A 20,796-nucleotide genomic window follows, 5' to 3' on the forward strand; every position below is an offset into this window, starting at 1 on the left:
CCCGGGCCGCCGATCCCGATCCCGCGTCATGTCCGGAGAGCTGAGCGAGCTGCCCTCACTTCGCTCTCGCCGACGACGACCGTCGCAGGCAGACTCATCCACGATGACGGACGTCTTCACGCTCCTGAGCCTCCCGAAGACCTCCAAGGCGTTCAACGCGCTCCCCGCAGTCGGGGCCAGCGAGCGAGAGGGGTCCGCGTCTCCTCTCCACAAGGTACCCCGTCTGGACCGCGACTCTGACTCTGCTTCTGCATCTAGGTCGCGCGCCGGGGCAGCGGATGCGGGTGGGCGTATTACGATCAAGATATCGGGGACGCCTAGTGCGTGTTTCAGTTGCTTGAGGTTGTGGTGGAGCAGCTGATCGGTGTTGCAGTCAAACCGCCGACTGTGACTGGCAGGCCTGGCGACAAGGACTTCGCCCTCGTCACCAGGAGCGTCCGCGCCCTCCTAGACAAGCAGAACAAAGATGGCTTACCCGTTGCCTATGAGTACATATACAGAGCGTGCCGCTCCGCCGTGGACGTGTACAACCGCGGCGAGGGCCTCTACGAGAACGTCAAGCTCGAGCTGGAGAAGTGTGTCGGCAGCCTGGCGAAGGAGCTCCTGCAGAACACGGCCGGGAAGGTCGAGTGGTTGCTGGATTTCAACGAGATTTGCGCTTGGTTCGACAAGCAAACAGTAGGATCTTGTGTGTCGTGCTCGGACGTCGGTCGCGTGCTGACCTCTAACGAAGGCTATCCTCCAATCGGTCCTCACGTACCTGGACAGAGTCTACCTTGTCCGGAAGAAGGACAGTCCTAGCATCAAGTAAGTTGCACTGGGCCTCTTACGCGTGTGCGTTCCCGCTCACTTCCCCCAGACGTCTGGTGTTCAATCTCTTCGCGGAACGCATATTTGAGAATTCCAGCATAGTGGAGCGCCTGCACGCGGGGATCAAGGCCTGGCTTGAGTGGGAACGCAAGGATAGGTAGCGATCGCTTTGTTCGTCGTCTCTGAGGGTGTTTCTTAACATTATCCACAGGACTGCACACAAACTACGCCAGCACATCCCCGCCCTCGTACGGCACCTCTCGAACCATCGCCAATACACCCCGATCTTCGAAGACTTCGTCCTCGACATCACGAAGACCTACTACGAAGCGGAATCCACAGAGCGCACCGAGGCTTTACGCGGTGACGCGCGCGATTTCCTCAAGCACTGCGAGGCACGGTGCAGAGAAGAAGACCAGCGTGCGAAGGCTGTCTTGCCGGAGTCGAGTTTGCATGAGATTTTGAAGACCACGGACAAGGCGCTCTTGACTGGCAGGCTGGACTGGCTTGCGAAGGATGGTGCGTTAGGTTTTGGCGTGTAGCTGCGTGATGGGATACTGACGTCCGGCAGCGCTGGGCCGACTCATGAACGACAAGGCTGCGCAGAAGCTGGGGATCATGTACCGGCTCTTCGCTCGTGTTGAAGGGCAGAAGGTGCTTTGTGCTGCGTTCAAGTTGCACGTTCAGGTGCGTCGTCGCGAAGGTACTGATGCACGCATGTGTCTGACTTGTCAAATAGAACACTGTCAAGGATATCGTGAAAAACCAGGAGCGCGACGAGGAGATGGTCCAGAGACTGCTCGACTTCAAGGCGTTCTGCGACAGGCTCTGCACCGAGGCCTTCGTGGACATCGTCAAGGAAGGTCCTCGCGACACGTCCAAGCCCGCCGCCGCCCCTGCCAAACGTGGCTCCTCGTCCACTTCCACCGAACCCATCACTATGAAGGTCCCGAACAAGGACTTCAGCTACGCGGTGATCGACGCGTTTGCGCTTGGGTTCAAGGCCCGCAGGAACAAGCCTGCGGAGATGATCGCGAAGTACCTCGACCGCGCTATGCGCAAGGGACAGAAGGGCAAGCGCGACGAGGAGTTCCAGGCGGAGCTCGACGCCGCGTTGGGGCTGTATAGGTTCACGGACGACAAGGATGTGTTCCGGACGTTCTACCACCGGGCGTTGGCGAAAAGGCTGCTGTTGGAGAGGAGCGCGAGTGATGATTTCGAGAAGGCGATGCTGAAGAGGTTGAAGGAGGGTGAGTGTCTGCGCGACTTGCGTCCCTGTTCTGTTCATTGACTGTCCGCAGAATATGACCCGGAGTTCAGCATGGGCGACCACATGTTCAACGATCTTGCGCTGTCGAGGGACCTCATGCGGGAATACAACGAGCAGCGTACGAGGCTTGGATACGGAGAAGCGATGCAGAAGCTCTCCGTTATGGTCCTGCAGCGGAGCTTCTGGCCGTTCGCCGCGAGAAAACACGACGTCGATTTACCACCGACGGTGAGTGTCCTGGTATTTCTCCGGTAACAACCTATGTGTCTGACCACTTTCGCAGATGCAAGATGAGCTCACCAAATACATGACGTTCTACAAGAGCAAGCACTCGGGTCGTAAGCTTGACTGGGACCACGCTCTCGGGACGGCGACGATCAAGGCGAGGTTCACGAACGGCGGCAAGGAACTGTCGGTCAGTTTGTACCAGGGCATTGTCTTGCTGCTTTTCAACGAGAGCACGGAGCTGTCGTTCAAGGAGATTCAAGAGCAGACGCGGATGGGTAAGCGTTCATCCAGGCTTCGTCTCCCGCGTTACGCAGGCCATTATTGCTCACGGACGGATGAAAGATGATGCTGAGCTGCGGCGGACCCTGCAGAGCCTTGCGCTTGGGAAGAAACGCGTGCTACGCAAGGCGCCCATGGGCAAGGAGGTCGACGACGACGATGTCTTCCATTTCAACGCGGACTTTACTGATCCGCGCTATCAAGTCCACATCAACTCCATTCAGGTGAAGGAGACGGTGCGTATACGTAAAGCACTCTGTGGTATGGGCGGCCGTCTCACCTATTCATATCCTCCTCAATGCTTGGCGTCACTCTGTGACACAGGCGGAGGAGAACAGGCGGACGCAGACGGCCATCGAGGGCGACCGGAAGCATGCGCTGGATGCTGCGATCGTGCGTGTGATGAAGGCGCGGAAGGAGCTGCACTACGAGCAGCTGAAGGCGGCGACGATCGACGCAGTGAAGGACCACTTCGTGCCCGAGGTAAGCGTTATCAAGCAGCGCATTGCGAGCTTGGTGGAGCAGGAGTACCTGCGGCGGGACGAGGACGACATGAATTTGTACATCTACGTCGCATAGGCTCACTTTGTCAAGTAGGCTATGGCCTTGTCGTTGAGACTTACACGGATTTGGTGTCCTGTGGCGGCGTTCGACCGTGTACTAATTGACAGAACGTACGACAGAAGCACTCTGTGATATGTAGCCTTGTACTTACCGGCGAGGGCACCGTTGCTGCTCGGGTTCGTCTGTGTCTTGACGATGCAGCAGGGTGGTCTGGAGGGAAGGAAGCAGTGTCGGAGCCGAGGGCAGGTGGTATTTGGTAGCCGGCGGGGGCTGGAAGGCGCTGGGCGGGACGGGGCATGTGTGCAGCAGGCGGCCGAGAAAGGAAAGGAAGGTGACCGCAACACTCTAGCTCGCTTCCCGGACACAAGCTCCTGTGACCAGCCCAAGACCAGCCCGGCCATCTGCACATATGGCTCCTCAACTGATCCACCCCGCCCTCCCCTTCTCTTTTTCTACGCCCCCTCTGTCCTCCCAGCCCCGCCTCCGCCATGTCCCTCTCCTCCCCCGAATCCCTAGCCTCGCCCGCCACCCCGCCCGCCCTGGCGGCGGCCCACGAAGTCTCAGTTATTGCCAGCGAGAGTGCCATCGAGGACAGCCCCGTATGTGTCGGCCAGCGCGTCCGCTTCGAGGCGGACTGCATCCTCATCCCAGACCCGAGCCCCGTCTCGCGCATGCCCCGCCTGGTGACCAAGTCGTACGCCGTCCCCCTCTGGCGCAAACGCAACCAGAGCCAGGAGCCGTCCGCCATCTCAGACTCGGAGACGGACGTGCGCGACGACGAACACGTCGTTTTCAAAGTCTCCGTTCCAAGGTGTGTGGCTGCGTAGAGTCTGTGCGCCGTGCATGGAACTTACGTCCCATGGACGCACAGTATCGCGATCAGGACGCGCTCTCCGTCGCGTTCTGAGTTCGTGCATCGACCCCTGGTTCCCTGCCTCGTACACCATCACCATCATCCGTCTTACCCGTCGGACTCGCCATCTACGTCTGTCTACACGCCGCGCAGACCTTTCCGCGCCGCATCTGTACCATCCTCACCTCGCCCGATCCCGAGCGCCCAGATCGTCACCATCCCGCTCCGCCCTTGCTGCCCGGACTGCGTTCACTCTATGGATGCATGCCTCCGCCAGGGCGCGCACTGGCAGGAGAAGTTCACGCGCGGTGCACTCCACCTCCAGAGGCGTGCATCCAGCTCGGACGCGAGGAGCGACTTCAGTGCACATCGCAGGCTCTACGACACTCTGCCTGGGTTCGACTCTGTCGTTGGTAGCTTGGCCGTGGACGAGGTGGACAAGATCGGTAAGGAGAGGGGTGCGCGCCGCCTGCCAGCGGTACCTTTGGCGGAGATGAACGTCGAAGAAGGTGTTGACGGTGGGCTGCTGCCTAGTCTGTCAAGAAACGCGTCTACATCAAGGTTGCCTGACACTATTGGACGGCGCCCCGCCAAGGCGCCGTTCCACGCGAAGGCGACCTCAGACTCGGAACGGCCGTTCTTCGAGTTGCCAGACTTCTCTCCGGTCGATGAAAAGTTCGCATCTTCCTTGGTCGCGCCAGGTCTCCGCGGTAGATCTGTGGAGGCGCTGGGATCCCCTGCGCTCACCTCTGTTCACGAACGACAAGAGCCGTCGATATACGCACGGTTTCGGACGGACGGACCTATCGCAAGGGGATTGTCTTCGAGTCCCGAGCCGCTGCCACAAAGCATACCGGAACCTATTCAGACGTCCCTCTCGCCTCAGCCGCCTTACGACGAAGTGTATCGTGGACCCTCGAGGAGCCAGCGTCGCCCGTCGCAAACTCAGCGACGGCCTCACCTCCATCTCCCTGCCCCGTCCTCGTTCTTGAAGGTCGGCGCTGAGATGCTGAGAGGCGTGACGATGAGTGCGGGGACGCCGTTGTCTGTGTAAGCATGAGGCTGTACCACGTCTGCCGTACGTTGGCCCTTCGGTGTTCCTCCGCGATGCCCGCCCTCCCCCATTCCTTCCTCGCATCTATCTATCATCGTCAAATTCTCGCATCTTCTGTACCATCATCATCAACAAGCAGGAACGGGTTTGAATAAGCTCAACGCATGGCTGCATTCTTCGTTTGACTGGCGTGTGTTCCCGAACGTCAACCGTGTGGAGGTTGTGCTGGCATTCTGCTGTTGCGGAGGTCTATGTTCGCGTGTCTGTGGGTGGAACCATCACTTTTTGTGTCAGATGACATGGGGTGCTGATCTGCTCGTGGTGTAGGTTCTCTTGATTGTTCGCAACTCACTCAGCATCACCTTCGCGTCGCTGGCATCTCATCTCATTTCTGTCGTGTCAAGTCTCTGGGGGGGAGGGGGATACTGTACTCTGGGTTGTCATCATTAGCATGGACTACGATGTATGTGCACAGTACTGGAGCATCCCAAACCTACATTCGCACAAACGACCACGGAAGCGACGGACCCACATGAACGAGTGGAATTACCCGAAGGGGCTCCTGCGTCCGCGCGTGTGAATGAAACTTGTGACGAGACCGAAGACGTCGCAGACGCGGACGCGGCCATCATAGCGAAGAGGCGATTTGCATTATTATATATTCGCGGCCTCCAACCTGGGGAGGCGGAGGCCGTTTTGGGACTGATCCTCCGCGAACCCATCGGTCCGGGCTTCCAGCGGGTGGCTGGTACGTCCAGACGACTCCAGAGGTACAGCGCAGCCGAAATACAAGCGACCCTTGTTGCGATATCGTGACTACGCAGCGCTGTTATTCTACAGGTGTACCACTAGTACCTAGTGTTCTGTGATTCAGGCGGCGTGAATACTTACAGCATAAGTACGGTGCGGAAGCAGAGCTGATGACGGTGGCGGTCGAGGCGGAGGCGGGTCAACGGAATGCGCGCTAAATGAAATCAGACAGTCCGCGGGCCCGATCCCCACGGGTGCGGTGCGGTACCTAATTTCCGCTGATTTTGCGAGGTTTCCAGCGGGGTGACAACCGGCAAAGCTCAAACGAGCGCGACCGCACACGCTCGCCCGGCAGATGATGATGCGGCCGCGGATGGATCATGGCACGCAGCGTGCAGGAACGGCGAGCGGGTGCGATGCGCGTCGGGCCCTCCCAAGTCTGGCTGGAGAGTTCGATAGTCAGGTTGGCAATACACAGGTTGCAGCGAATTTGTCTGACCAGGGTAGAGGCGGGTGAAGCAATTGGCCAGCGAGGAAGACGTGCCTGCGATGATGACGGGCAGAGCGTACTGGCGCAGCGTGCCCGACGGCCGGCGCTTGGGGAGCGGGTGCTCTGCGCGGGAGCCTGTCGAACAACGTCTCTTGTTTTCTCTCTTCTCTCTGCTCTTTGCCCCTGCCCTTCCCTCCTTGTTCCGTGCGTCCATCTCCCCTCCGTGTCGTGCGCGCTCACCCACACGACACGACCGCCCACCATCAGCCAGAGCGCCAGTTCTGAAGCAGGCGGTTGGCTTCGAACCGTCATCGGCCGCTCTCGTGTCTTTCCTTCTTCTCACAGCCCTCTCCCAGCGTGTCCTTTCCTTTAGCTTATTTCTCTTCATCCTGCACGCGCAGCCATGGGTGCCTGCATGTCCAGCGGTCCCGTAGATGTCTCCGAGGAGGACAAGAAGCGGCACAAAGAGGCTGAGAAGAGTCTCCGAGAGGCGCGTACCACCATGCTCGCGCAGTGCGCCCACCGTGTCACGGCAGCTGACCTCGATTACGTCTCTATAGGCCAAGGCACGGCTGTCCAAGCAGGTCAAGGTGAGCTCGATATGTCCTCGCGCCCGCGTCGCCGTCACCAATGTGCGCCCACCTAGGTGCTCCTGCTCGGCTCCGGAGACTCGGGCAAGTCGACCATCCTGAAGCAGATGCGGCTCATCCACCGCGTCCCCTTCTCGCCGCAGGAGGTCGAGTCGTACCGCCAGCTCGTCTTCAACAACCTCACACATGGCATGAAGTATGTCGTCGACGCCATGGAGGATATGGAGCTCTCGGTCCTCCCCGACAACGAGGACAACGTGCAGATGGTCATTGACGCGGCCGACCTCAAGGACGGCGAGCCATTCCCCACGGAGTACTACGAGCCTCTAAAGACGCTATGGGAGGACCCCAATATACAGAAAGCCTGGGAGCGCGGGAACGAGGCTGCGTTGCCGGACAAGTTGCGTCCACTCCCCTGCCTACTACTCGGGCTAGCTCACACTGATATGTTACATTTTAGTCTGGTGTACTATTTCAGCGACCTCGATCGACTGTTCGACCCTTCGTACACGCCGAATGAGCAGGACATCGTGCAGGCTCGTGCACGGACGATTGGCATCACGGAGACGATGTTCTCGCTCAAGGATCACGAGATGCTCATGGTTGACGTCGGCGGACAGAAGAGCGAGCGACGGAAGTGGATCCACTGCTTCCAAGATGTCACTAGCATTCTGTTCTTGGTCAGTCTCAGTGGATACGATCAATGTCTTGTAGAAGACAGGGACGCGGTAAGTGAATTCTAACCCCGCATATATCCACTGTCCGGGCTGTGCATACTGATTGACGACCGCAGAACCAAATGCAAGACGCCATGACAATCTGGGACTCAATTTGTCATTCGCAATGGTTCAAGAACACATCAATTGTGAGTTCATGAGTAGGCGTTAAGATCGGTTGGCCTAATGCAACGTGTCCTGCAGATCCTGTTCCTCAACAAGAACGATCTGTTCGAGAAGAAGGTCGTACACTCAGATATTCGGAGCTTCTTCCCCGTATGTCATTCAATTGATCTAATTGATCGTAATTGATCGTTCCCACTGCATAACACTGACTGATGTCACGCAGGACTACGACGGTCCATCCGGTGACGCGGCCTCAGGGCGAGAATACTTCAAGAAGCGATTCGCACGGCTAGCACAAAAAGCAAACCAAAAGGAGCGCGAGGTTTACATCCAGTGCGTCATTCAGTCCTTGATCCTTCTTTCCTTGGCGCCTTCTCGTTCTTGCCTTGCTGACTCTCAATCATATGAAAGCACGACGACCGCAACAGATACCGAAATGCTGAGAGTAGTCATGGCCGCAGTAGAAGGTGCGTGCTATTCTGTCATTACCTCCCTGGTTACTGACGTTCGTTTCCAGAGTGAGTGTTTCCTTCTGTTGTCGTCCCCGCAAATCCCCCTTTCGTGCGCTCTTCATTCCCGGCCAAAATGCTTAATGTCCTTCCATCCCCCCTGCATCACATCAGCATCATCCTTCGCCAAAGTCTGCAAACTGCGGCTCTCATCTAGTCTCTTCGCTTTCGCTGCATATTTATACATCCATCATATATCCCGAATCTCTTCATGCACTATGTTCGGTCGGTAGTATGCGCCACCGTCACCTATCCCTTACCGCCCGCTCCTAATGCGCGATTGCGCGGCCTTCAATTTCTTGGCCTCACACTGGATGCACGGAACGGCTCGCTTTCTGCTTTCGCACTGCTTGTGGTTATGTCTTGCTCTTTTCTTTTGGTAATCTCCATACCTATCTTTGGTCACCGTCAACTCATCGTCTCTCTCCTCTTTCTGCCGGATCCATGCACTGCAACACCCAAATCGGAACTCGATTGATTCGATCACACGCGTCTATTCTCGTGCGCTATCGAAAAACGACATTGCCAAACGCGCGGGAACTCGTCACCCTGGGCCCCTTGCGCGCGTTCACACCACCTTACAACCTCCGCCCCCGCCCCCGGGCTCCGTTCCGCCCACCCCGCCTCCAGCACAATCATCAGTAACAATGTGCGTTTTTCGGTTCACACGCCCATGCCTCCTGTCACACTCATGACATGCCCTTGTCCCTTTAGATCCGGGAAATCATGCTATGACAGCATCCGGGTTCGATCTGCGACATCGGGACCATACCCCAGTGTGGCGGCGCGCCGGAACCTGTTCCAAAGAGGAGGCACGCCAGCTCGGGGCGCACTTTATCCTACTACACACGGCACGACCTGGCGGACCGCCGCTCACTATGCACACAATTTCGTCATGTTCTGGTTGGGATGGATGCGTGGATGGGGCCGGACGCTCAGACCGCTTTTGGCTGTACGCTGCAATGTTTTCGCGCTCTGTGCCCGTCAGTTATTACTTACCGTTAACTTGCTTTCTGTCACACATCCTATATGCTATACCTGTACTCTTAATAGGGGCCCGGGTACTTTCGAGGTCCAGGAGAATCTATGCTCACCGTGCCATAATCTGTTATCCGTGCGTCGAAGACTCCTGCCCGACTGCAAGCGATGAGTGACGTCCCTTAGGTATCGTTCCCTGGTCATTGTATGCTGACGAGTCATAGGCATGCGGAACCAAAGGTGGAGACTTCTAGGGCATTCAGGAGGCAAGAAGAGATAAGCCAGTGAGCGGACGTTCTGACAGGGGGCACATACTTACCTCGTTTAGTCCGCTGCCGTTGGTCGATCCACGGATTGCGGAGGCTAGCTCGCCGCCGCCTTCAGTGCTCCGCGACGCGTCGGTAGTGCCTGCTCACCTTTCCAGACGAGTCACTATCCGTCCAGGCGGACAAGAGGCACAAACACCGCAGCTGTTGGTAAGTCTTGCTAGGCTCGCTGAGCGCTGACCTCTGCAAAATTTCGCCCGTAGACCGAACACAATGGCACTGATTGTCGCAAGCATGGATCTCGGGCCTTTGGCAACTTCGATTTGGCGAAAGGAAGGGAAGCTGTCGGCCTTCAAGCTTCAAGGGCTTAGGCGGAGCGCTGGAAGAGGCACACCCGGGTCAACTTCAGATTTCTTCGAGGCGATAAGGTTCTGCGCTTCAGACGGACGGAGTGCATCTATCGTTGCTGGGCGTATCGAGAGGACCATGAGGGAGGATGAAGTTCTGGGGAAGGGCGAAACGTTCTCATGGTGTTATTGACCCCTCTTATATAGGAGCTCCCAGACCAAGCCGGACAAACATGCCGAACATAGGAGCGTCCGCGATATTTGCGACTCCGCGGGGGTGCACCGTTGCACGGGAGAATCCGCCGCACCGTTCCAAATACGCTGAGTTTGGGTGATCCTCGTCTCAAACGCGCTTCAAGGATTGGAGGGCGGCGACGGCCCGCCTTGCGCTCCTACCCCGCACTGAGGCCTGCCGCCGATCGTGACTGGAAGCGGCTCACTGGACTTCTGCCCTTCAGGGACGTCTGCGGGTGGATTGAAACCCCGTACGCATCCCATCGGATAAAATGTCAACTGCCAGATCTTCGGATTCTATCCAGGCCCTCGCAAGCGATGCGAAGACCAGAAGCACACCTTGTGCAAAGATTCTGTTTGGCCCCGTTGAGCCAAAACCCTGCCAATCCTTGCCAACTGCGATCATGTTGCATGTGCAATCCAGATCAGAGCACTTAGTACCACCGTGCTCGGCGTGAGGATCTCCGGAGTCCTTGCGGAATCCTTGTGTGATTCCGAAATGATCCCAAATGCGTTACATGTGGCTACGAAGACATTGTACAACAAGTCAGCGAGTACGATCAGATACCCTGACCGCCAGTGACCTCGAGCGTGTGGCCGGAGACATAGGACGCGAGCGGAGACGCAAGGCTGAGTGGCAAGAAGCATCAATGTTTGATCGAGCTGACGAAAGGGTCATCAAAACACTCACAAGAGCATTGCGGCTGCGGCCTCGTCTGGTGTCGCTGCGCGTCCGAGGGGGATTGCCGACGTCCCAGAGGACGTGCCCTGCGCCTTCGGGATACCGAGGGCGACCTTCTTCCCCTCGATCTCGATGCTCGCGCCCTCCTCCTTCGCCTGGGTCAGCCTGTCATCGGTCCGGTCTCAGTTGAGCATGTTGCGCAGCGCTGATGGCGGGATGCACGTACCGCGTCTGGACGAAGCCAAATGCGATGGTGTTGGCGCGAACGCCGAACAGCCCCCATTCTTTGCAGATGGTCTTGGTCATCCCAATGACGCCCGATTTGGCAGCCGCATAGTTGATTTGACCGACACTGCCGTGCAGACCAGAGACAGAAGAGACGTTAACTATAGAACGGTTCTCGGTGTTGCCCTAGAGTTTCAGTCAGGTGAGAAAGACTTCTCAGGGTTCACCTGGTCACCGCGGAACTGACCTTGATACGCATGTAGGGAGCAGCGGCACGCACGAGCCTGAACGGCGCGCGAACGTGCACTTTGATGATGATGTCGAACGCATCGTCAGGCGTTGTGTGCAGCATGCGGTCATAGGTGAAGCCGGCGTTGTTCACGATGTGGTTGAGCTTGCCATATTTCCTGTGAACGCAAGGGAATGAGCGTGCGAGGTGCGCCAGGTGGGGAAGTCACACACTTGATGGTAGCGTCCAGGACCTTCTGCGGGAAGTCGTCCGCACCAACGTCCCCACCGACTGCAATGGCGTCCCCGCCTGCAGCCTTGATCTCGTCTACGACGACCTGCGCTTTCTTCTCGTCCAAGCTATGAATGTGACATCACGTGATTCGGTACAGAGGATGGGAGCATGTCGGCGACGCTTGTGAGAACTCGACAAGTCGAATGAATGTTTGGAACGCACTCGCTTACGACGACCTTCGCTCCCTCCTTCGCGAACAATAGCGCGGCACTGCGCCCGATACCCTAGAAGGAACTTTGGTCAAACAATCACGGCCACCCTATTCCTGTCGCAGACGTACTTGTGCTGCACCTGCATACGAGAGTACATTGTTAGCTCACCGGTCACAGACGTTTCGCCGACTTCAATGCGCCGATTGAATGTGTCGCGCAGCATGAAGGTGAACCCACCTGTGATGATCGCGACCTCGCCCGCGAGAAGACCCCGCCCGTACGTGTTCGTAAGGTGTCCAGAAACTTGCGCAAGACGGTCGGCCATTGTTCACGGTAGAAACGAGGACGCAGAGGATGGTGAGAGTAGGGTGGAAGGATGGGAAGCCCGTGTGCGCCGGGAGAGCTCAGCTGCCCGACATCTTGTCCGGGATGGGAAATCATGTGCGAACGCGCGGGCACGTCCGTGCACGCCGTCCGACCGAGCATCTCGCTCCTGTCTGCTTGAATCACACAACTCGCCCATTTGGCCTCATGATTATTTCCCGCCTTGAGGACGCTTCGACGCCGGTGCATTTGACCCCTGCCCCGCTTCACGCTCTCAGGGTATCAATCCAATAACCAATGGGTAAGACGGTAACATCGCCCGGCCGGAGGGTACCCTTGGGGGAGGCACGAGTGCAAACCCGGGTCATCACTTGACCATACTGGCCATCGTGCGCTCGTCTACGTACTCGGGCATCGGTGTGAGGAACATCGCTGACATTCTTCTCTTGGGAGGACCGCAGCTTGCGCGTGATTGTTGCCTACGTATGTACACATCGCACCTCGATTTCTAGGTCGCCGGACTGCAGGCATGATCCAAATATCAAATGCGCGCACACACAAGTATACAGCGGAATTGGCCCATTCGCCTAGTAGCGGGCGCGCCAGTGTAGTCTGCATTCCTTCGTCATTCTCGCAACCATCTACGTAGAAGACAGCAACTACAACGCAACGGCCAAGCGACCCATTGCTACTGCGCGCAACATGCATCAGCTCCCGGACGAGCCCACGTCGACCAGCAGTTATCGCGGCTGATGAAGACATATGGTAAACGGGCTCTTCATCACGCACCCTCGATGAACGTCGGTTGGTAGAATTTCCCCCACAACGGTTGGGGCTTGGAGAGTTGGAGGTCGCCATATTGCAGTGACGGGAGGTCCTGCAGGGTTGCTGACTCGGCGGACTTGCCCTATGTTGATGCGGAATCCTCCGCACAAGTATGCAGCGACTCCAAATGGCTTGGCCTTCATCCAGGTATTTCTGAGTCGTCAGGCAGGTCTACATCGTCCAGCATCGTGCGCAGAACGGTTGATACTTGTTCATATAGGCTTTCTGGACGCAGGAAGGAGATGCCATTCATTTGAGTCCGTCGGATGGAAGTACGGCATAGGGTACGTACTTGCTCGGGCGACGGCTCGCGCATACTCCGCATTCGCCTCTACTATCTCGTTCTCCAGTTCTTGGAGGCGATTAGCCTGGTACAGCAGCGCACATCAGGCGAAATTCGACTGCACGTAGCTGAGAGTGCGGTCTCACCTGCACCTCTTCGGGCTCCGGCTCTGGTAAGGATTGTATGAGATAGTCGACCTGTTTGGCTTTCACGACAAGGTCATTAACAAGCTCCCGCTTGTTGGCTATATCCAAGTTGAGAATCAGTACACGGTACATCACCAGCAGGACTCGGAGGCCACCTTCAAGGACCTCGGGCGGATCGAACTTGTCCGCCTTCCTCTGTTTTGTCACAGGTACATCCTGTCCAGCTTGCGCGAAGTTGGCGCGGGACGTGAGGTACGCGATGCTGTTCGACATGATTGTAAGGAGCTACCGAATACAGCACGACGATCCAGAGAACGAGTCAGGAGTTGCGCCACGAGCGAGGAAGCACACGCGAGACTGTGTGTCGCACCTGCTGGATCTCATCTTGCAGTTGTGTGATACGGTCCATATGAGTGAGTTCCTGCAGCATGACGCTGCTCTGGCAGATGGGAGGAGGAGAACGGGGCGAAGCTGAACATCGCGTCTGTGGCTGAACGCCATGAGGCCGGACAAGGCGGCACGTGCAGCGGCAGCGGCGGGGGATGCCGAGGGCGTACTGAACGCCGGTGGCGGCTCGATCGCTTCAGCAGCCCTTGTCTCTGCCCCGTCGGCTTCATAGACCAGCCCTCGTCCACCACATCTCGCTCACCTCCTCCTCCCCTTCCTTGCTCTATCTGCTAGCTCACCATGGGTAATGATGGAGGAAGTATCCCAGACCGCCGGGACCTGGTCAAGAACAAGGCAAAGGTAGATTTGCAAGCATCCCTGCTCTCCAAACAGGTTGCTGACTTCCGTGGTCCAGGCAGAGCAGCCTGACAAAGCCAATCAGACACGCGCGAGGTGGTTCTTTTGTGCACTGTCAAAGGTTCGTCTACATACCCTGTCACATCCCATTTCAGCGAGACTGACAACGACTGACAGCGTCCTCTCGAGGAACCGATCGCCTCCTGTCCATTAGGCAAGCTATACAATAAAGATGCAGTACTAGAGTATCTATTGGACAGGAATGCTTACGGGGACGGCGAAGAGATATGCGGGCATATAAAGTCACTGAAGGTGTGTCATGCGTATTCTCGTCCTACCTCACTCCCTAACCCTGTGTTAGGACCTCAAAGAGCTCAAGCTCACTCGGAACACGGGAAAGTCCTCCGTTTCTGACGGCACTCCAAACGGCGTGGACGGCACAGCCCGCGCGCCGTTCATGTGCCCTCTGAACTACAAGGAGATGAACGGCTCACAGCCCTTCGTCTGCATCTCGACGTGTGGCTGTGTCTTTTCTCTGTCCGGTCTGAAAGCAGTCAGCGGCGCTGCTTCTCCCGGAAACTCTGACGGCCAGCTGGACGCCGACGTGAAGGGCAAGGAGAAGGAGCAGAACGGAGATGGCAAGCAGCTAGACATGTGCCCTCAGTGTGGGGCAAAGTATGACCGTACAGCGGACGTGGTCATGCTCAACCCGCCACCAGCAGAGGAGGAGAAGATGCGGGAGGCAATGGAACGGCGGCGAGCGACGGAGCCGCAGAAGACGAAGGGGAAGAAGCGGAAAGCGAAGGCTCAGGCTGCGGAAGGCGCGAGCGACAAACCTGCGGAAAAGAAGAGGAAGCAGGGGTCGCCCATGCCCAGCACGAATCCGAGTATGGCTGCAGCGAGCAGAGCCGTCGTTCAGAGTCTGGCGGAGGAGGAGGCAAAGCGGAAGGCGACCATGAGTCAGGCGGTCAAGTCCCTCTATGGGCCGTCGACCACTGGCAAGGAGACCTTCATGACTATGGGCACGTTCACTAGGGTGAGTTAGGGCTGCTACTCTCTGTTGTCTGTACGCTGACATGCTCGTTGCCAGTATGCTTGATGTAGGGCTTCGCTTCGGACTTGTACACCATTGTATACTATACGCTCATTCCCACCGCTGTTGGAACGGATAACGTTAGTTGGTCCGAGAGTTCGAGGTGTGTGGGCGAGTGCCATTCGTGTCAGTGAAAGGTTACCAGCGCTCATGAGGATTACTGACCGCACATTTCATACCTCTAGTCTACAAGTCATAGCCTGTACCTAGGCGTCCTACGATACACGCTGTGTACTACACCGTCGGTTGGTCAATCGTTGCCCGTGACAATTTCCATCGCAGAGTTGGGTCTTGTGGCCACGCCAGTCCAGCCAGTCCAAGCAGTTGAGATGTGTCGTTCGCCATCAATTGGTTCTGCCAATGGCCGGCTCGCGAACTCGAGTGGATGTCAGGTTCGCAACGCAGCGGATCGATACCAGGGACGAGGGAGATGGCTCGGTCAGCTTGCGATGTGACTTGGAATTGAATCAACGACGTATGGTCGCTTTACACCCCGAAGCGAATCAGCTTTCGACACCTACGTGCACGTCCTATTATTGTTCAAGGTCATCCGCTGCAGTTGTGTTGACACTCAAGACTGCGTTTGAACGTTTCCGAGCTGCTTGGAGTCTTTCTGCCATCCGTGGACGCCGGAATATGTGTTACGTCCGAAGGCATGTCGTACTATGATCCTCCTGCTCCAAAGTCTCGCTCGGATGGACTGGCATCGTGCTGGCCACGATGGTGGCTCATGACTTCGGTGACGCCTTTGCCGACACTCACTCCCCCAGGACCTACAGAAGTTTTGAACGAATGGCAAGAACTGGATCTTATGATCCTGAGAAGTATGGGCGAGCGAAGGGTTTGATGGGCCATTTTTCCAGCAACGAGGGATTATTGGACTTAGCTGGGCATTCTGAATTCGCTGGACAAGCGATCGTCGCAGCCGGCGCGCGACGTCACCGCGCTGTGGCTGCAGCTGGGCGCCACCGGCTTTCGTGCATTCCACTGTGTAGTACTGCTGCACCGTCACACTCGCCTCCCCCATCCTAGTTCTACGATACATCAAAATTTCGGTCCAACACACAGGGCTGGGAGACGCATGCATTCATGCTCACAGCGCAGCGCATATTCCGTTTGCAGGCACAACCTCTGCGCCGTGCTCTAGGTTCTAACCTGACCAGCGCATCGTTCGCGCGCCCTCGGTATGCCGTACTATCCAGTACAACCCGGAAATGTCAACATAGGCTCTACTCCTCCGAGCCACCAAAATTCTCAGGAGAGGGGAAACAACAACGAAGTGACCGAGCACCTCTACATCGTGCGTAAACCTCAGCGTTCTACCAGGGTCGTAGCTGACGGACGACGGTCAGAAAGACTCGCAGACGCGTGGACACAGACCCCAACGAAGTGGTATCCTCTCCCCGTCGCTGTCGGTGCGCTCCTCCTCATCGTCCTACAATATCGCAGGACCCGGAGGAGCGAGAAGGAGGTGCATGTGGACGAGGACGGGCAAGGTGTCGTAAAATTGAAGGGCCCTTGGCAGGTAAGTGTTACTTCTCGGTGTTTCGCAGCCTGTGAAGCCGGATGCCGATATTGTAGCTCGTTTTCACAACTGAGTACTCATGCTGCTGTGCTGCTCCAGGTTCACGTCCTCGGTGCCCTCCCACTCAACAGCCTTTCCCGCGTCTGGGGCTTCCTTAACTCGCTCGAACTCCCCGTCTGGTTCCGTCCATTCGGCTTCAAGCTCTACTCCTGGACCTTCGGCTGCAACCTCGACGAAATCAACCCGCCCGACCTCACACAATATGCAAGTCTCGGCGAGTTCTTCTACAGGAAGCTCAAACCCGGCGCTCGGCCTGTAGCTGACACCGTCCTCGTACGCCGCTGTGCTCCTGTCCTGCGTAAACCCTGAGACTGACATCCCGCCGCGGCTGCGTGCAGGTGAGCCCCGCCGACGGACGCGTGCTGCACTACGGCGTGATCCGCGACGGGCGCGTCGAGCAAATCAAGGGCGCGACCTACTCTCTCGACGCCCTCCTCGGCGTCGAGCGCCCCGGCTTGCCTCCGCCCGCGAACGTCGAGTTCCATCCGCGCGACCAAGCGGAGGTGCTCGACCGCGACTTCGCCGACATCAACGGCATCCAGTACAGCCTGCACGACTTCCTCGGCACGCCGCGCCCACCCACGGCGGAAGGCGCGCCGCAGCAGGAGCAGAAGGAGCAGAAGCCGGTGCCGACGAAGCACGGCGAGCAGACGGACGCGTCGGTGAGCCCGGACGGGCCCCTCCAGGACGTCGTCGCGCACGAGGCGGGCGTCGCCGCGGAGATGGGCGTGCGCCCGTTCTTGGAGCGCGCGCAGGGCCGTCCCGCGGGGAGCGTGAAGCCGGAGCATGCGCTGTTCTTCACGGTGATATACCTCGCGCCCGGGGACTATCATCGGTTCCATAGCCCGACGGCGTGGGTCGTGGAGAAGAGGCGGCACTTCGTAGGTAAGCACACGGGAGACTCTGTGGGTGAGAGGGGCGAGGGGCTGACTGGCGTTGTTTAGGTGACCTGTTCTCGGTGTCACCGTGGATGGTGGACAAGCTGGCGGACGTGTTTGTGCTGAATGAGCGCGTGGCCCTGCTTGGCAGGTGGAAGTATGGGTTCTTCGGGATGGTCCCCGTCGGCGCGACGAATGTCGGCAGTATCAAAATCAACTTCGACCAGGTGAGGTCTATCGTCAAAATGATTAGAAACCAGCCAGTCAACACAGCTGACACTTTCACTCTTGGAGGCCCTCCGCACGAACGTCGCAACAAGACACCGCCCACCAGTAGGCACCTTCGAGGAGGCGGTCTACACATCCGCTTCTCCCGTCCTCCGCGGCCAACCTCTCTCGAAGGCGCAGGAGATGGGCGGCTTCTACTTAGGGAGCACGATCGTGCTCGTGTTCGAGGCGCCGCAGGACTTCGAGTTCACAGTAGAAGCGGGACAGAAAATCAAGATGGGGGAGAAGCTGGGCGACTTGCACTCCAATCTTACGGAGAAGCAGTAGATGTACTGTCAAATCTAATTCGCACCCGAATCATCTGCAGTTGTGGTGTGTGACTTGAGCACTGGCTGTGTGTATGCACAAGGAAGGAACATCGATAACACGACGATAATAAGTGGTATGAGTATGATACAGATACTGATGTAGCACGAGCGCAGTCCGTTGCACGATGACGATAGAGATATAGGAGCTCGCTCACTTGTGACCGCCCATCAGACACCTTTACACGACGATAGAGCTAAACAAACGAGCAGTCACTACTGCTCCGTCGTCCGGTCCGCGTTGCTCGGCGAACCGACAATGACGCTGCCGTACTGCGGTCCCCCGCCGTTGGCGGGCTTCGGGCTGACGACAAAGTCCCTCGCTATGGTGCCCTCCGGGAGGCGCTGTTCCGCGCCGTCCTGCGGGTCGTGCTCGACGACGTGCACGCCAGCGGCCGCCGCGATGAGCGGCGTGCGCTCGCCGGCGGTGGGGACGGTGGTCTGGCTGTTCGCTCGGCTGGTGCGGCCGCGGTTTTCGATGATTCTGTAGGGGAGGGGATGAGACTCGATTGACCTATAAAGGGAGGAATGAAATACTCACCCGCGCATCGCCTGTGCGTTGAACTGACGCCTGGCGCGGCGTTTGCTGTGGTTGTCCTCGTAGCGGTCAGTCTCGTCGATGATCTCTTCTGAGATGATTTCCTGGTGCACGGCTCATTAGCTGAGGCGACGTTGAAAGGTTAGTTGGCACTCACTTCGATGATATCTGTGGGAATGGTGGCGAACGGTGAGTAGATAGGTGAGTGGGCCAATTGTGCGGATGGGTAGGTGGGTCAGACGGACCTTCGAGGGTTACGACGCCAATGGCGCCGCCCTCCTTGCCTGGCATCGTGCTCAGTAACAGCAAGTGCGCACGGCCCGTCTGGCTGCAATGGCAAGATTATCAGTAGCAAGCGCACCGGCGAAACAGTGGAGACAGACAAGTAGTCAAGTGCCTGGAAGCAATTGATCGATGGGTTCGCCTCGGGCAGGATCGACAGCGGGAACTTCGAGACCGGGAGCGCTTCCTTGGGGTCATACACCGACAGCTGTCAAACTCTTTTTTGTCAGTACGACACCTACTGTGCGCGGTGGTGGAGGAGAACCTTCTTTATCAAAAGCAGCCCCACGAACGCTAGCGGATGGCCGGGAGTGTGCACCGGGATGCGCGAATACCCGCTCCGCAGTCTGGAGCATTGTGAATTCTTACTCTGTGCTGCTGTCAGGGGCACTTACATGAAATCGACCGTGTCGTGGTCGAGGATCCTGTCTGAGCTGATTGTCACAACGTCCTGCAAACGCTCAGTCCGTGAGTTACAGAGTAGGTGCGTGACATCTATCGCCTGACCTGCATCGGGGTCATGAGCTCCTCGACATGCTTGTTATTCAGCTCCAGCACCCCATTCAGGATGCTAATCTCGTCGTCCCGCAGAGGCTCTTCGCCCTGCCGATGGAACGCCAAGAACGACCTGGAGAAGATATAACCTTCAGCCACGCCGAGAGCGCTGCAGACACGGGGGCTCACTTAAGCTCTGCCTTCTTGTACGTGTGCGTGTCGTTGGCACCCAGGATCCAGTCGAGTAGCTTGGCAATCGGATAGGCCACGGGCGCTGCAGTTGCGCAGCTTAAGTACATGACTGGCAAGGTCCTCGTCCCTGACTTACCGAACAGGTACATCATGCCCAGAACGACGGGTGCGCAGGACGCTCCTATTGAAAGGCCGTAGCGCACGCTGGCTGCTTGTGGGATGATTCTAGACCAATCTCAGTGAAATTGAAAATGAGCACGAACAGCAATGTGACTTACTCTCTGCAGATACGACGGCACGAATGCGGGGAGTTAGAGGGGTCATGCAGCTCGAACGCGTTACATACCCGAATATTACTGTGGCATGCGGGAGAAGCGCAAGACCTGGTCAAGAGACTGGTCCGACAAGCATTCGAGGCGGTGCACACTCACCGATCATGGTAGTAGAGATGGCCACCGCAGCAAGACCGCCGCCGAGCTGGACGATGCAATTGAAGTCAAGCCAAGCAGCAGACCGGGAGCACTGCGAAGACTCACGGCACTGTCTAGAAAGATGGGCAAGGTCTCGTTGACGATCTAGGGTCCAAGTGAGAGGGGAATGTGCGGCTCGTGTGCAGCGGCACATACCACGTTACCGAGTAGGAGGACCTGGTAAGGTCAGCATGCGCCGGTGGAGCATTCAGTGCGAGACGTACCACAAGGACCCAGTGGCGACGATGAGTAAGTAGGCTTAGGACTGACAAAGAGTCAGCGAGACGCGGAGACGGTCAGACACAGCGAATACCTTTCTGCGCGTTCTTGCGCTCGACAGGGTCATCTGAGGACGCTGAGAGGACACGGAGGTGCAGCTCGTCGAGGCCCATGAGACCAAGAGTCAGTCTGAGCAGTGCCAGTGAGTTATCAGGAGGATGTATGGGGGTCTGTGTCGCCCACCCTGCAAAAACACCGCCGAGGAGAACGAGGCCGACGCTTCCGATCAGCTTGTACCAAAAGGCGGAGGACCCAGGTTGTTCGCCTTCCTCGTCGGTGGGAAGTTGAGTGGTGGGAGAAGCATGAGCGAGGGTGAAGGCAAGGGCGGCGAAGGAGAGGAGAGAATGGGACAGACGCATGGCCGCCTGGGATGAAGGTGGGTGGCTGAGATGGGAGACGCGCGGGAGTGACGACGCGCAGGTC

The 20,796-nt window shown here is 57.6% G+C and overlaps 7 protein-coding genes across 7 annotated transcripts; 5 read left to right on the forward strand and 2 right to left on the reverse strand.

The window, feature by feature from the left end:
* The first annotated feature begins 68 nt into the window (after positions 1–68).
* C8Q71DRAFT_759085 (Cullin-domain-containing protein) lies at positions 69–3,452 on the forward strand. The gene is made up of 12 exons (XM_047923766.1): positions 69–320; positions 374–678; positions 734–807; positions 860–967; positions 1,022–1,329; positions 1,382–1,497; positions 1,550–2,060; positions 2,112–2,308; positions 2,364–2,583; positions 2,651–2,823; positions 2,912–3,247; positions 3,303–3,452. The coding sequence occupies exons 1-11, from the start codon at positions 104–106 to the stop codon at positions 3,164–3,166; spliced, it is 2,484 nt and encodes an 827-aa protein (XP_047778886.1). The 5' UTR covers positions 69–103; the 3' UTR covers positions 3,167–3,247; positions 3,303–3,452.
* C8Q71DRAFT_52815 (uncharacterized protein) lies at positions 3,394–5,258 on the forward strand. The gene is made up of 2 exons (XM_047919146.1): positions 3,394–3,962; positions 4,023–5,258. Exons 1-2 carry the CDS (start codon positions 3,640–3,642, stop codon positions 5,056–5,058), a joined length of 1,359 nt encoding a protein of 452 aa, XP_047778887.1. The 5' UTR covers positions 3,394–3,639; the 3' UTR covers positions 5,059–5,258.
* Positions 5,259–6,701: 1,443 nt separating this feature from the next.
* On the forward strand, positions 6,702–8,396 carry C8Q71DRAFT_857869 (heterotrimeric G protein alpha subunit 4; the record flags this gene model as incomplete). Its single annotated transcript, XM_047927448.1, has 9 exons — positions 6,702–6,824; positions 6,859–6,888; positions 6,945–7,288; positions 7,349–7,616; positions 7,682–7,753; positions 7,809–7,880; positions 7,954–8,063; positions 8,142–8,197; positions 8,254–8,396. 9 exons carry the CDS (start codon positions 6,702–6,704, stop codon positions 8,394–8,396), a joined length of 1,218 nt encoding a protein of 405 aa, XP_047778888.1.
* Positions 8,397–10,450: 2,054 nt separating this feature from the next.
* On the reverse strand, positions 10,451–12,072 carry C8Q71DRAFT_759132 (short-chain dehydrogenase/reductase SDR). The gene is made up of 8 exons (XM_047923767.1): positions 11,884–12,072; positions 11,775–11,785; positions 11,657–11,718; positions 11,434–11,559; positions 11,219–11,378; positions 10,973–11,157; positions 10,756–10,911; positions 10,451–10,694 (listed from the first exon to the last, which is right to left on the reverse strand). Exons 1-8 carry the CDS (start codon positions 11,969–11,971, stop codon positions 10,625–10,627), a joined length of 858 nt encoding a protein of 285 aa, XP_047778889.1. The 5' UTR covers positions 11,972–12,072; the 3' UTR covers positions 10,451–10,624.
* Positions 12,073–13,708: 1,636 nt separating this feature from the next.
* On the forward strand, positions 13,709–15,285 carry C8Q71DRAFT_53262 (Rtf2 RING-finger-domain-containing protein). The gene is made up of 5 exons (XM_047919173.1): positions 13,709–13,971; positions 14,027–14,089; positions 14,146–14,280; positions 14,330–15,004; positions 15,059–15,285. The coding sequence occupies exons 1-5, from the start codon at positions 13,912–13,914 to the stop codon at positions 15,065–15,067; spliced, it is 942 nt and encodes a 313-aa protein (XP_047778890.1). The 5' UTR covers positions 13,709–13,911; the 3' UTR covers positions 15,068–15,285.
* Positions 15,286–15,950: 665 nt separating this feature from the next.
* Positions 15,951–18,138, forward strand: C8Q71DRAFT_822519 (phosphatidylserine decarboxylase 1). Its single transcript, XM_047926220.1, has 6 exons — positions 15,951–16,361; positions 16,414–16,586; positions 16,686–16,919; positions 16,985–17,531; positions 17,591–17,751; positions 17,819–18,138. The coding sequence occupies exons 1-6, from the start codon at positions 16,151–16,153 to the stop codon at positions 18,077–18,079; spliced, it is 1,587 nt and encodes a 528-aa protein (XP_047778891.1). The 5' UTR covers positions 15,951–16,150; the 3' UTR covers positions 18,080–18,138.
* C8Q71DRAFT_759147 (uncharacterized protein) lies at positions 18,139–20,780 on the reverse strand. Its single transcript, XM_047923768.1, has 17 exons — positions 20,557–20,780; positions 20,408–20,502; positions 20,319–20,359; positions 20,251–20,271; positions 20,161–20,199; positions 20,056–20,101; positions 19,971–19,980; positions 19,761–19,849; positions 19,622–19,706; positions 19,445–19,565; positions 19,333–19,388; positions 19,203–19,284; positions 19,039–19,145; positions 18,901–18,983; positions 18,813–18,823; positions 18,659–18,759; positions 18,139–18,601 (listed from the first exon to the last, which is right to left on the reverse strand). The coding sequence occupies exons 1-17, from the start codon at positions 20,730–20,732 to the stop codon at positions 18,334–18,336; spliced, it is 1,431 nt and encodes a 476-aa protein (XP_047778892.1). The 5' UTR covers positions 20,733–20,780; the 3' UTR covers positions 18,139–18,333.
* Positions 20,781–20,796: the final 16 nt, after the last annotated feature.

This window comes from Rhodofomes roseus (assembly GCF_022264815.1).
Source record: "Rhodofomes roseus strain CIRM-BRFM 1785 chromosome Unknown C8Q71scaffold_10, whole genome shotgun sequence".
Classification (NCBI taxonomy): Eukaryota; Fungi; Basidiomycota; class Agaricomycetes; order Polyporales; family Fomitopsidaceae; genus Rhodofomes; species Rhodofomes roseus.

What these genes read in the sequence shown, in the direction of transcription:
- C8Q71DRAFT_759132 (XM_047923767.1), bottom strand. Translation starts at nt 11,971, where the DNA reads ATGGCCGACCGTCTTGCGCAAGTTTCTGGACACCTTACGAACACGTAC. An exon ending in GCGAAGGTCGTCGTAAGCGA is followed by an intron (nt 11,560 to 11,656) that starts GTGCGTTCCAAA and finishes TCACATTCATAG; the next exon opens with CTTGGACGAGAAGAAAGCGC. An exon ending in GTCCTGGACGCTACCATCAA is followed by an intron (nt 11,379 to 11,433) that starts GTGTGTGACTTC and finishes TTGCGTTCACAG; the next exon opens with GAAATATGGCAAGCTCAACC.
- C8Q71DRAFT_53262 (XM_047919173.1), top strand. Translation starts at nt 13,912, where the DNA reads ATGGGTAATGATGGAGGAAGTATCCCAGACCGCCGGGACCTGGTCAAG. An exon ending in TGGTCAAGAACAAGGCAAAG is followed by an intron (nt 13,972 to 14,026) that starts GTAGATTTGCAA and finishes TCCGTGGTCCAG; the next exon opens with GCAGAGCAGCCTGACAAAGC. An exon ending in GGCATATAAAGTCACTGAAG is followed by an intron (nt 14,281 to 14,329) that starts GTGTGTCATGCG and finishes ACCCTGTGTTAG; the next exon opens with GACCTCAAAGAGCTCAAGCT.
- C8Q71DRAFT_759085 (XM_047923766.1), top strand. Translation starts at nt 104, where the DNA reads ATGACGGACGTCTTCACGCTCCTGAGCCTCCCGAAGACCTCCAAGGCG. An exon ending in CAAGATATCGGGGACGCCTA is followed by an intron (nt 321 to 373) that starts GTGCGTGTTTCA and finishes TCGGTGTTGCAG; the next exon opens with TCAAACCGCCGACTGTGACT. An exon ending in GAGTGGGAACGCAAGGATAG is followed by an intron (nt 968 to 1,021) that starts GTAGCGATCGCT and finishes CATTATCCACAG; the next exon opens with GACTGCACACAAACTACGCC.
- C8Q71DRAFT_759147 (XM_047923768.1), bottom strand. Translation starts at nt 20,732, where the DNA reads ATGCGTCTGTCCCATTCTCTCCTCTCCTTCGCCGCCCTTGCCTTCACC. An exon ending in CTCGGCGGTGTTTTTGCAGG is followed by an intron (nt 20,503 to 20,556) that starts GTGGGCGACACA and finishes GGCACTGCTCAG; the next exon opens with ACTGACTCTTGGTCTCATGG. An exon ending in TTCCAGGCACTTGACTACTT is followed by an intron (nt 18,984 to 19,038) that starts GTCTGTCTCCAC and finishes TTGCCATTGCAG; the next exon opens with CCAGACGGGCCGTGCGCACT.
- C8Q71DRAFT_52815 (XM_047919146.1), top strand. Translation starts at nt 3,640, where the DNA reads ATGTCCCTCTCCTCCCCCGAATCCCTAGCCTCGCCCGCCACCCCGCCC. An exon ending in TTCAAAGTCTCCGTTCCAAG is followed by an intron (nt 3,963 to 4,022) that starts GTGTGTGGCTGC and finishes ATGGACGCACAG; the next exon opens with TATCGCGATCAGGACGCGCT.
- C8Q71DRAFT_822519 (XM_047926220.1), top strand. Translation starts at nt 16,151, where the DNA reads ATGCTCACAGCGCAGCGCATATTCCGTTTGCAGGCACAACCTCTGCGC. An exon ending in AATTGAAGGGCCCTTGGCAG is followed by an intron (nt 16,587 to 16,685) that starts GTAAGTGTTACT and finishes GTGCTGCTCCAG; the next exon opens with GTTCACGTCCTCGGTGCCCT. An exon ending in TCAAAATCAACTTCGACCAG is followed by an intron (nt 17,752 to 17,818) that starts GTGAGGTCTATC and finishes TCACTCTTGGAG; the next exon opens with GCCCTCCGCACGAACGTCGC.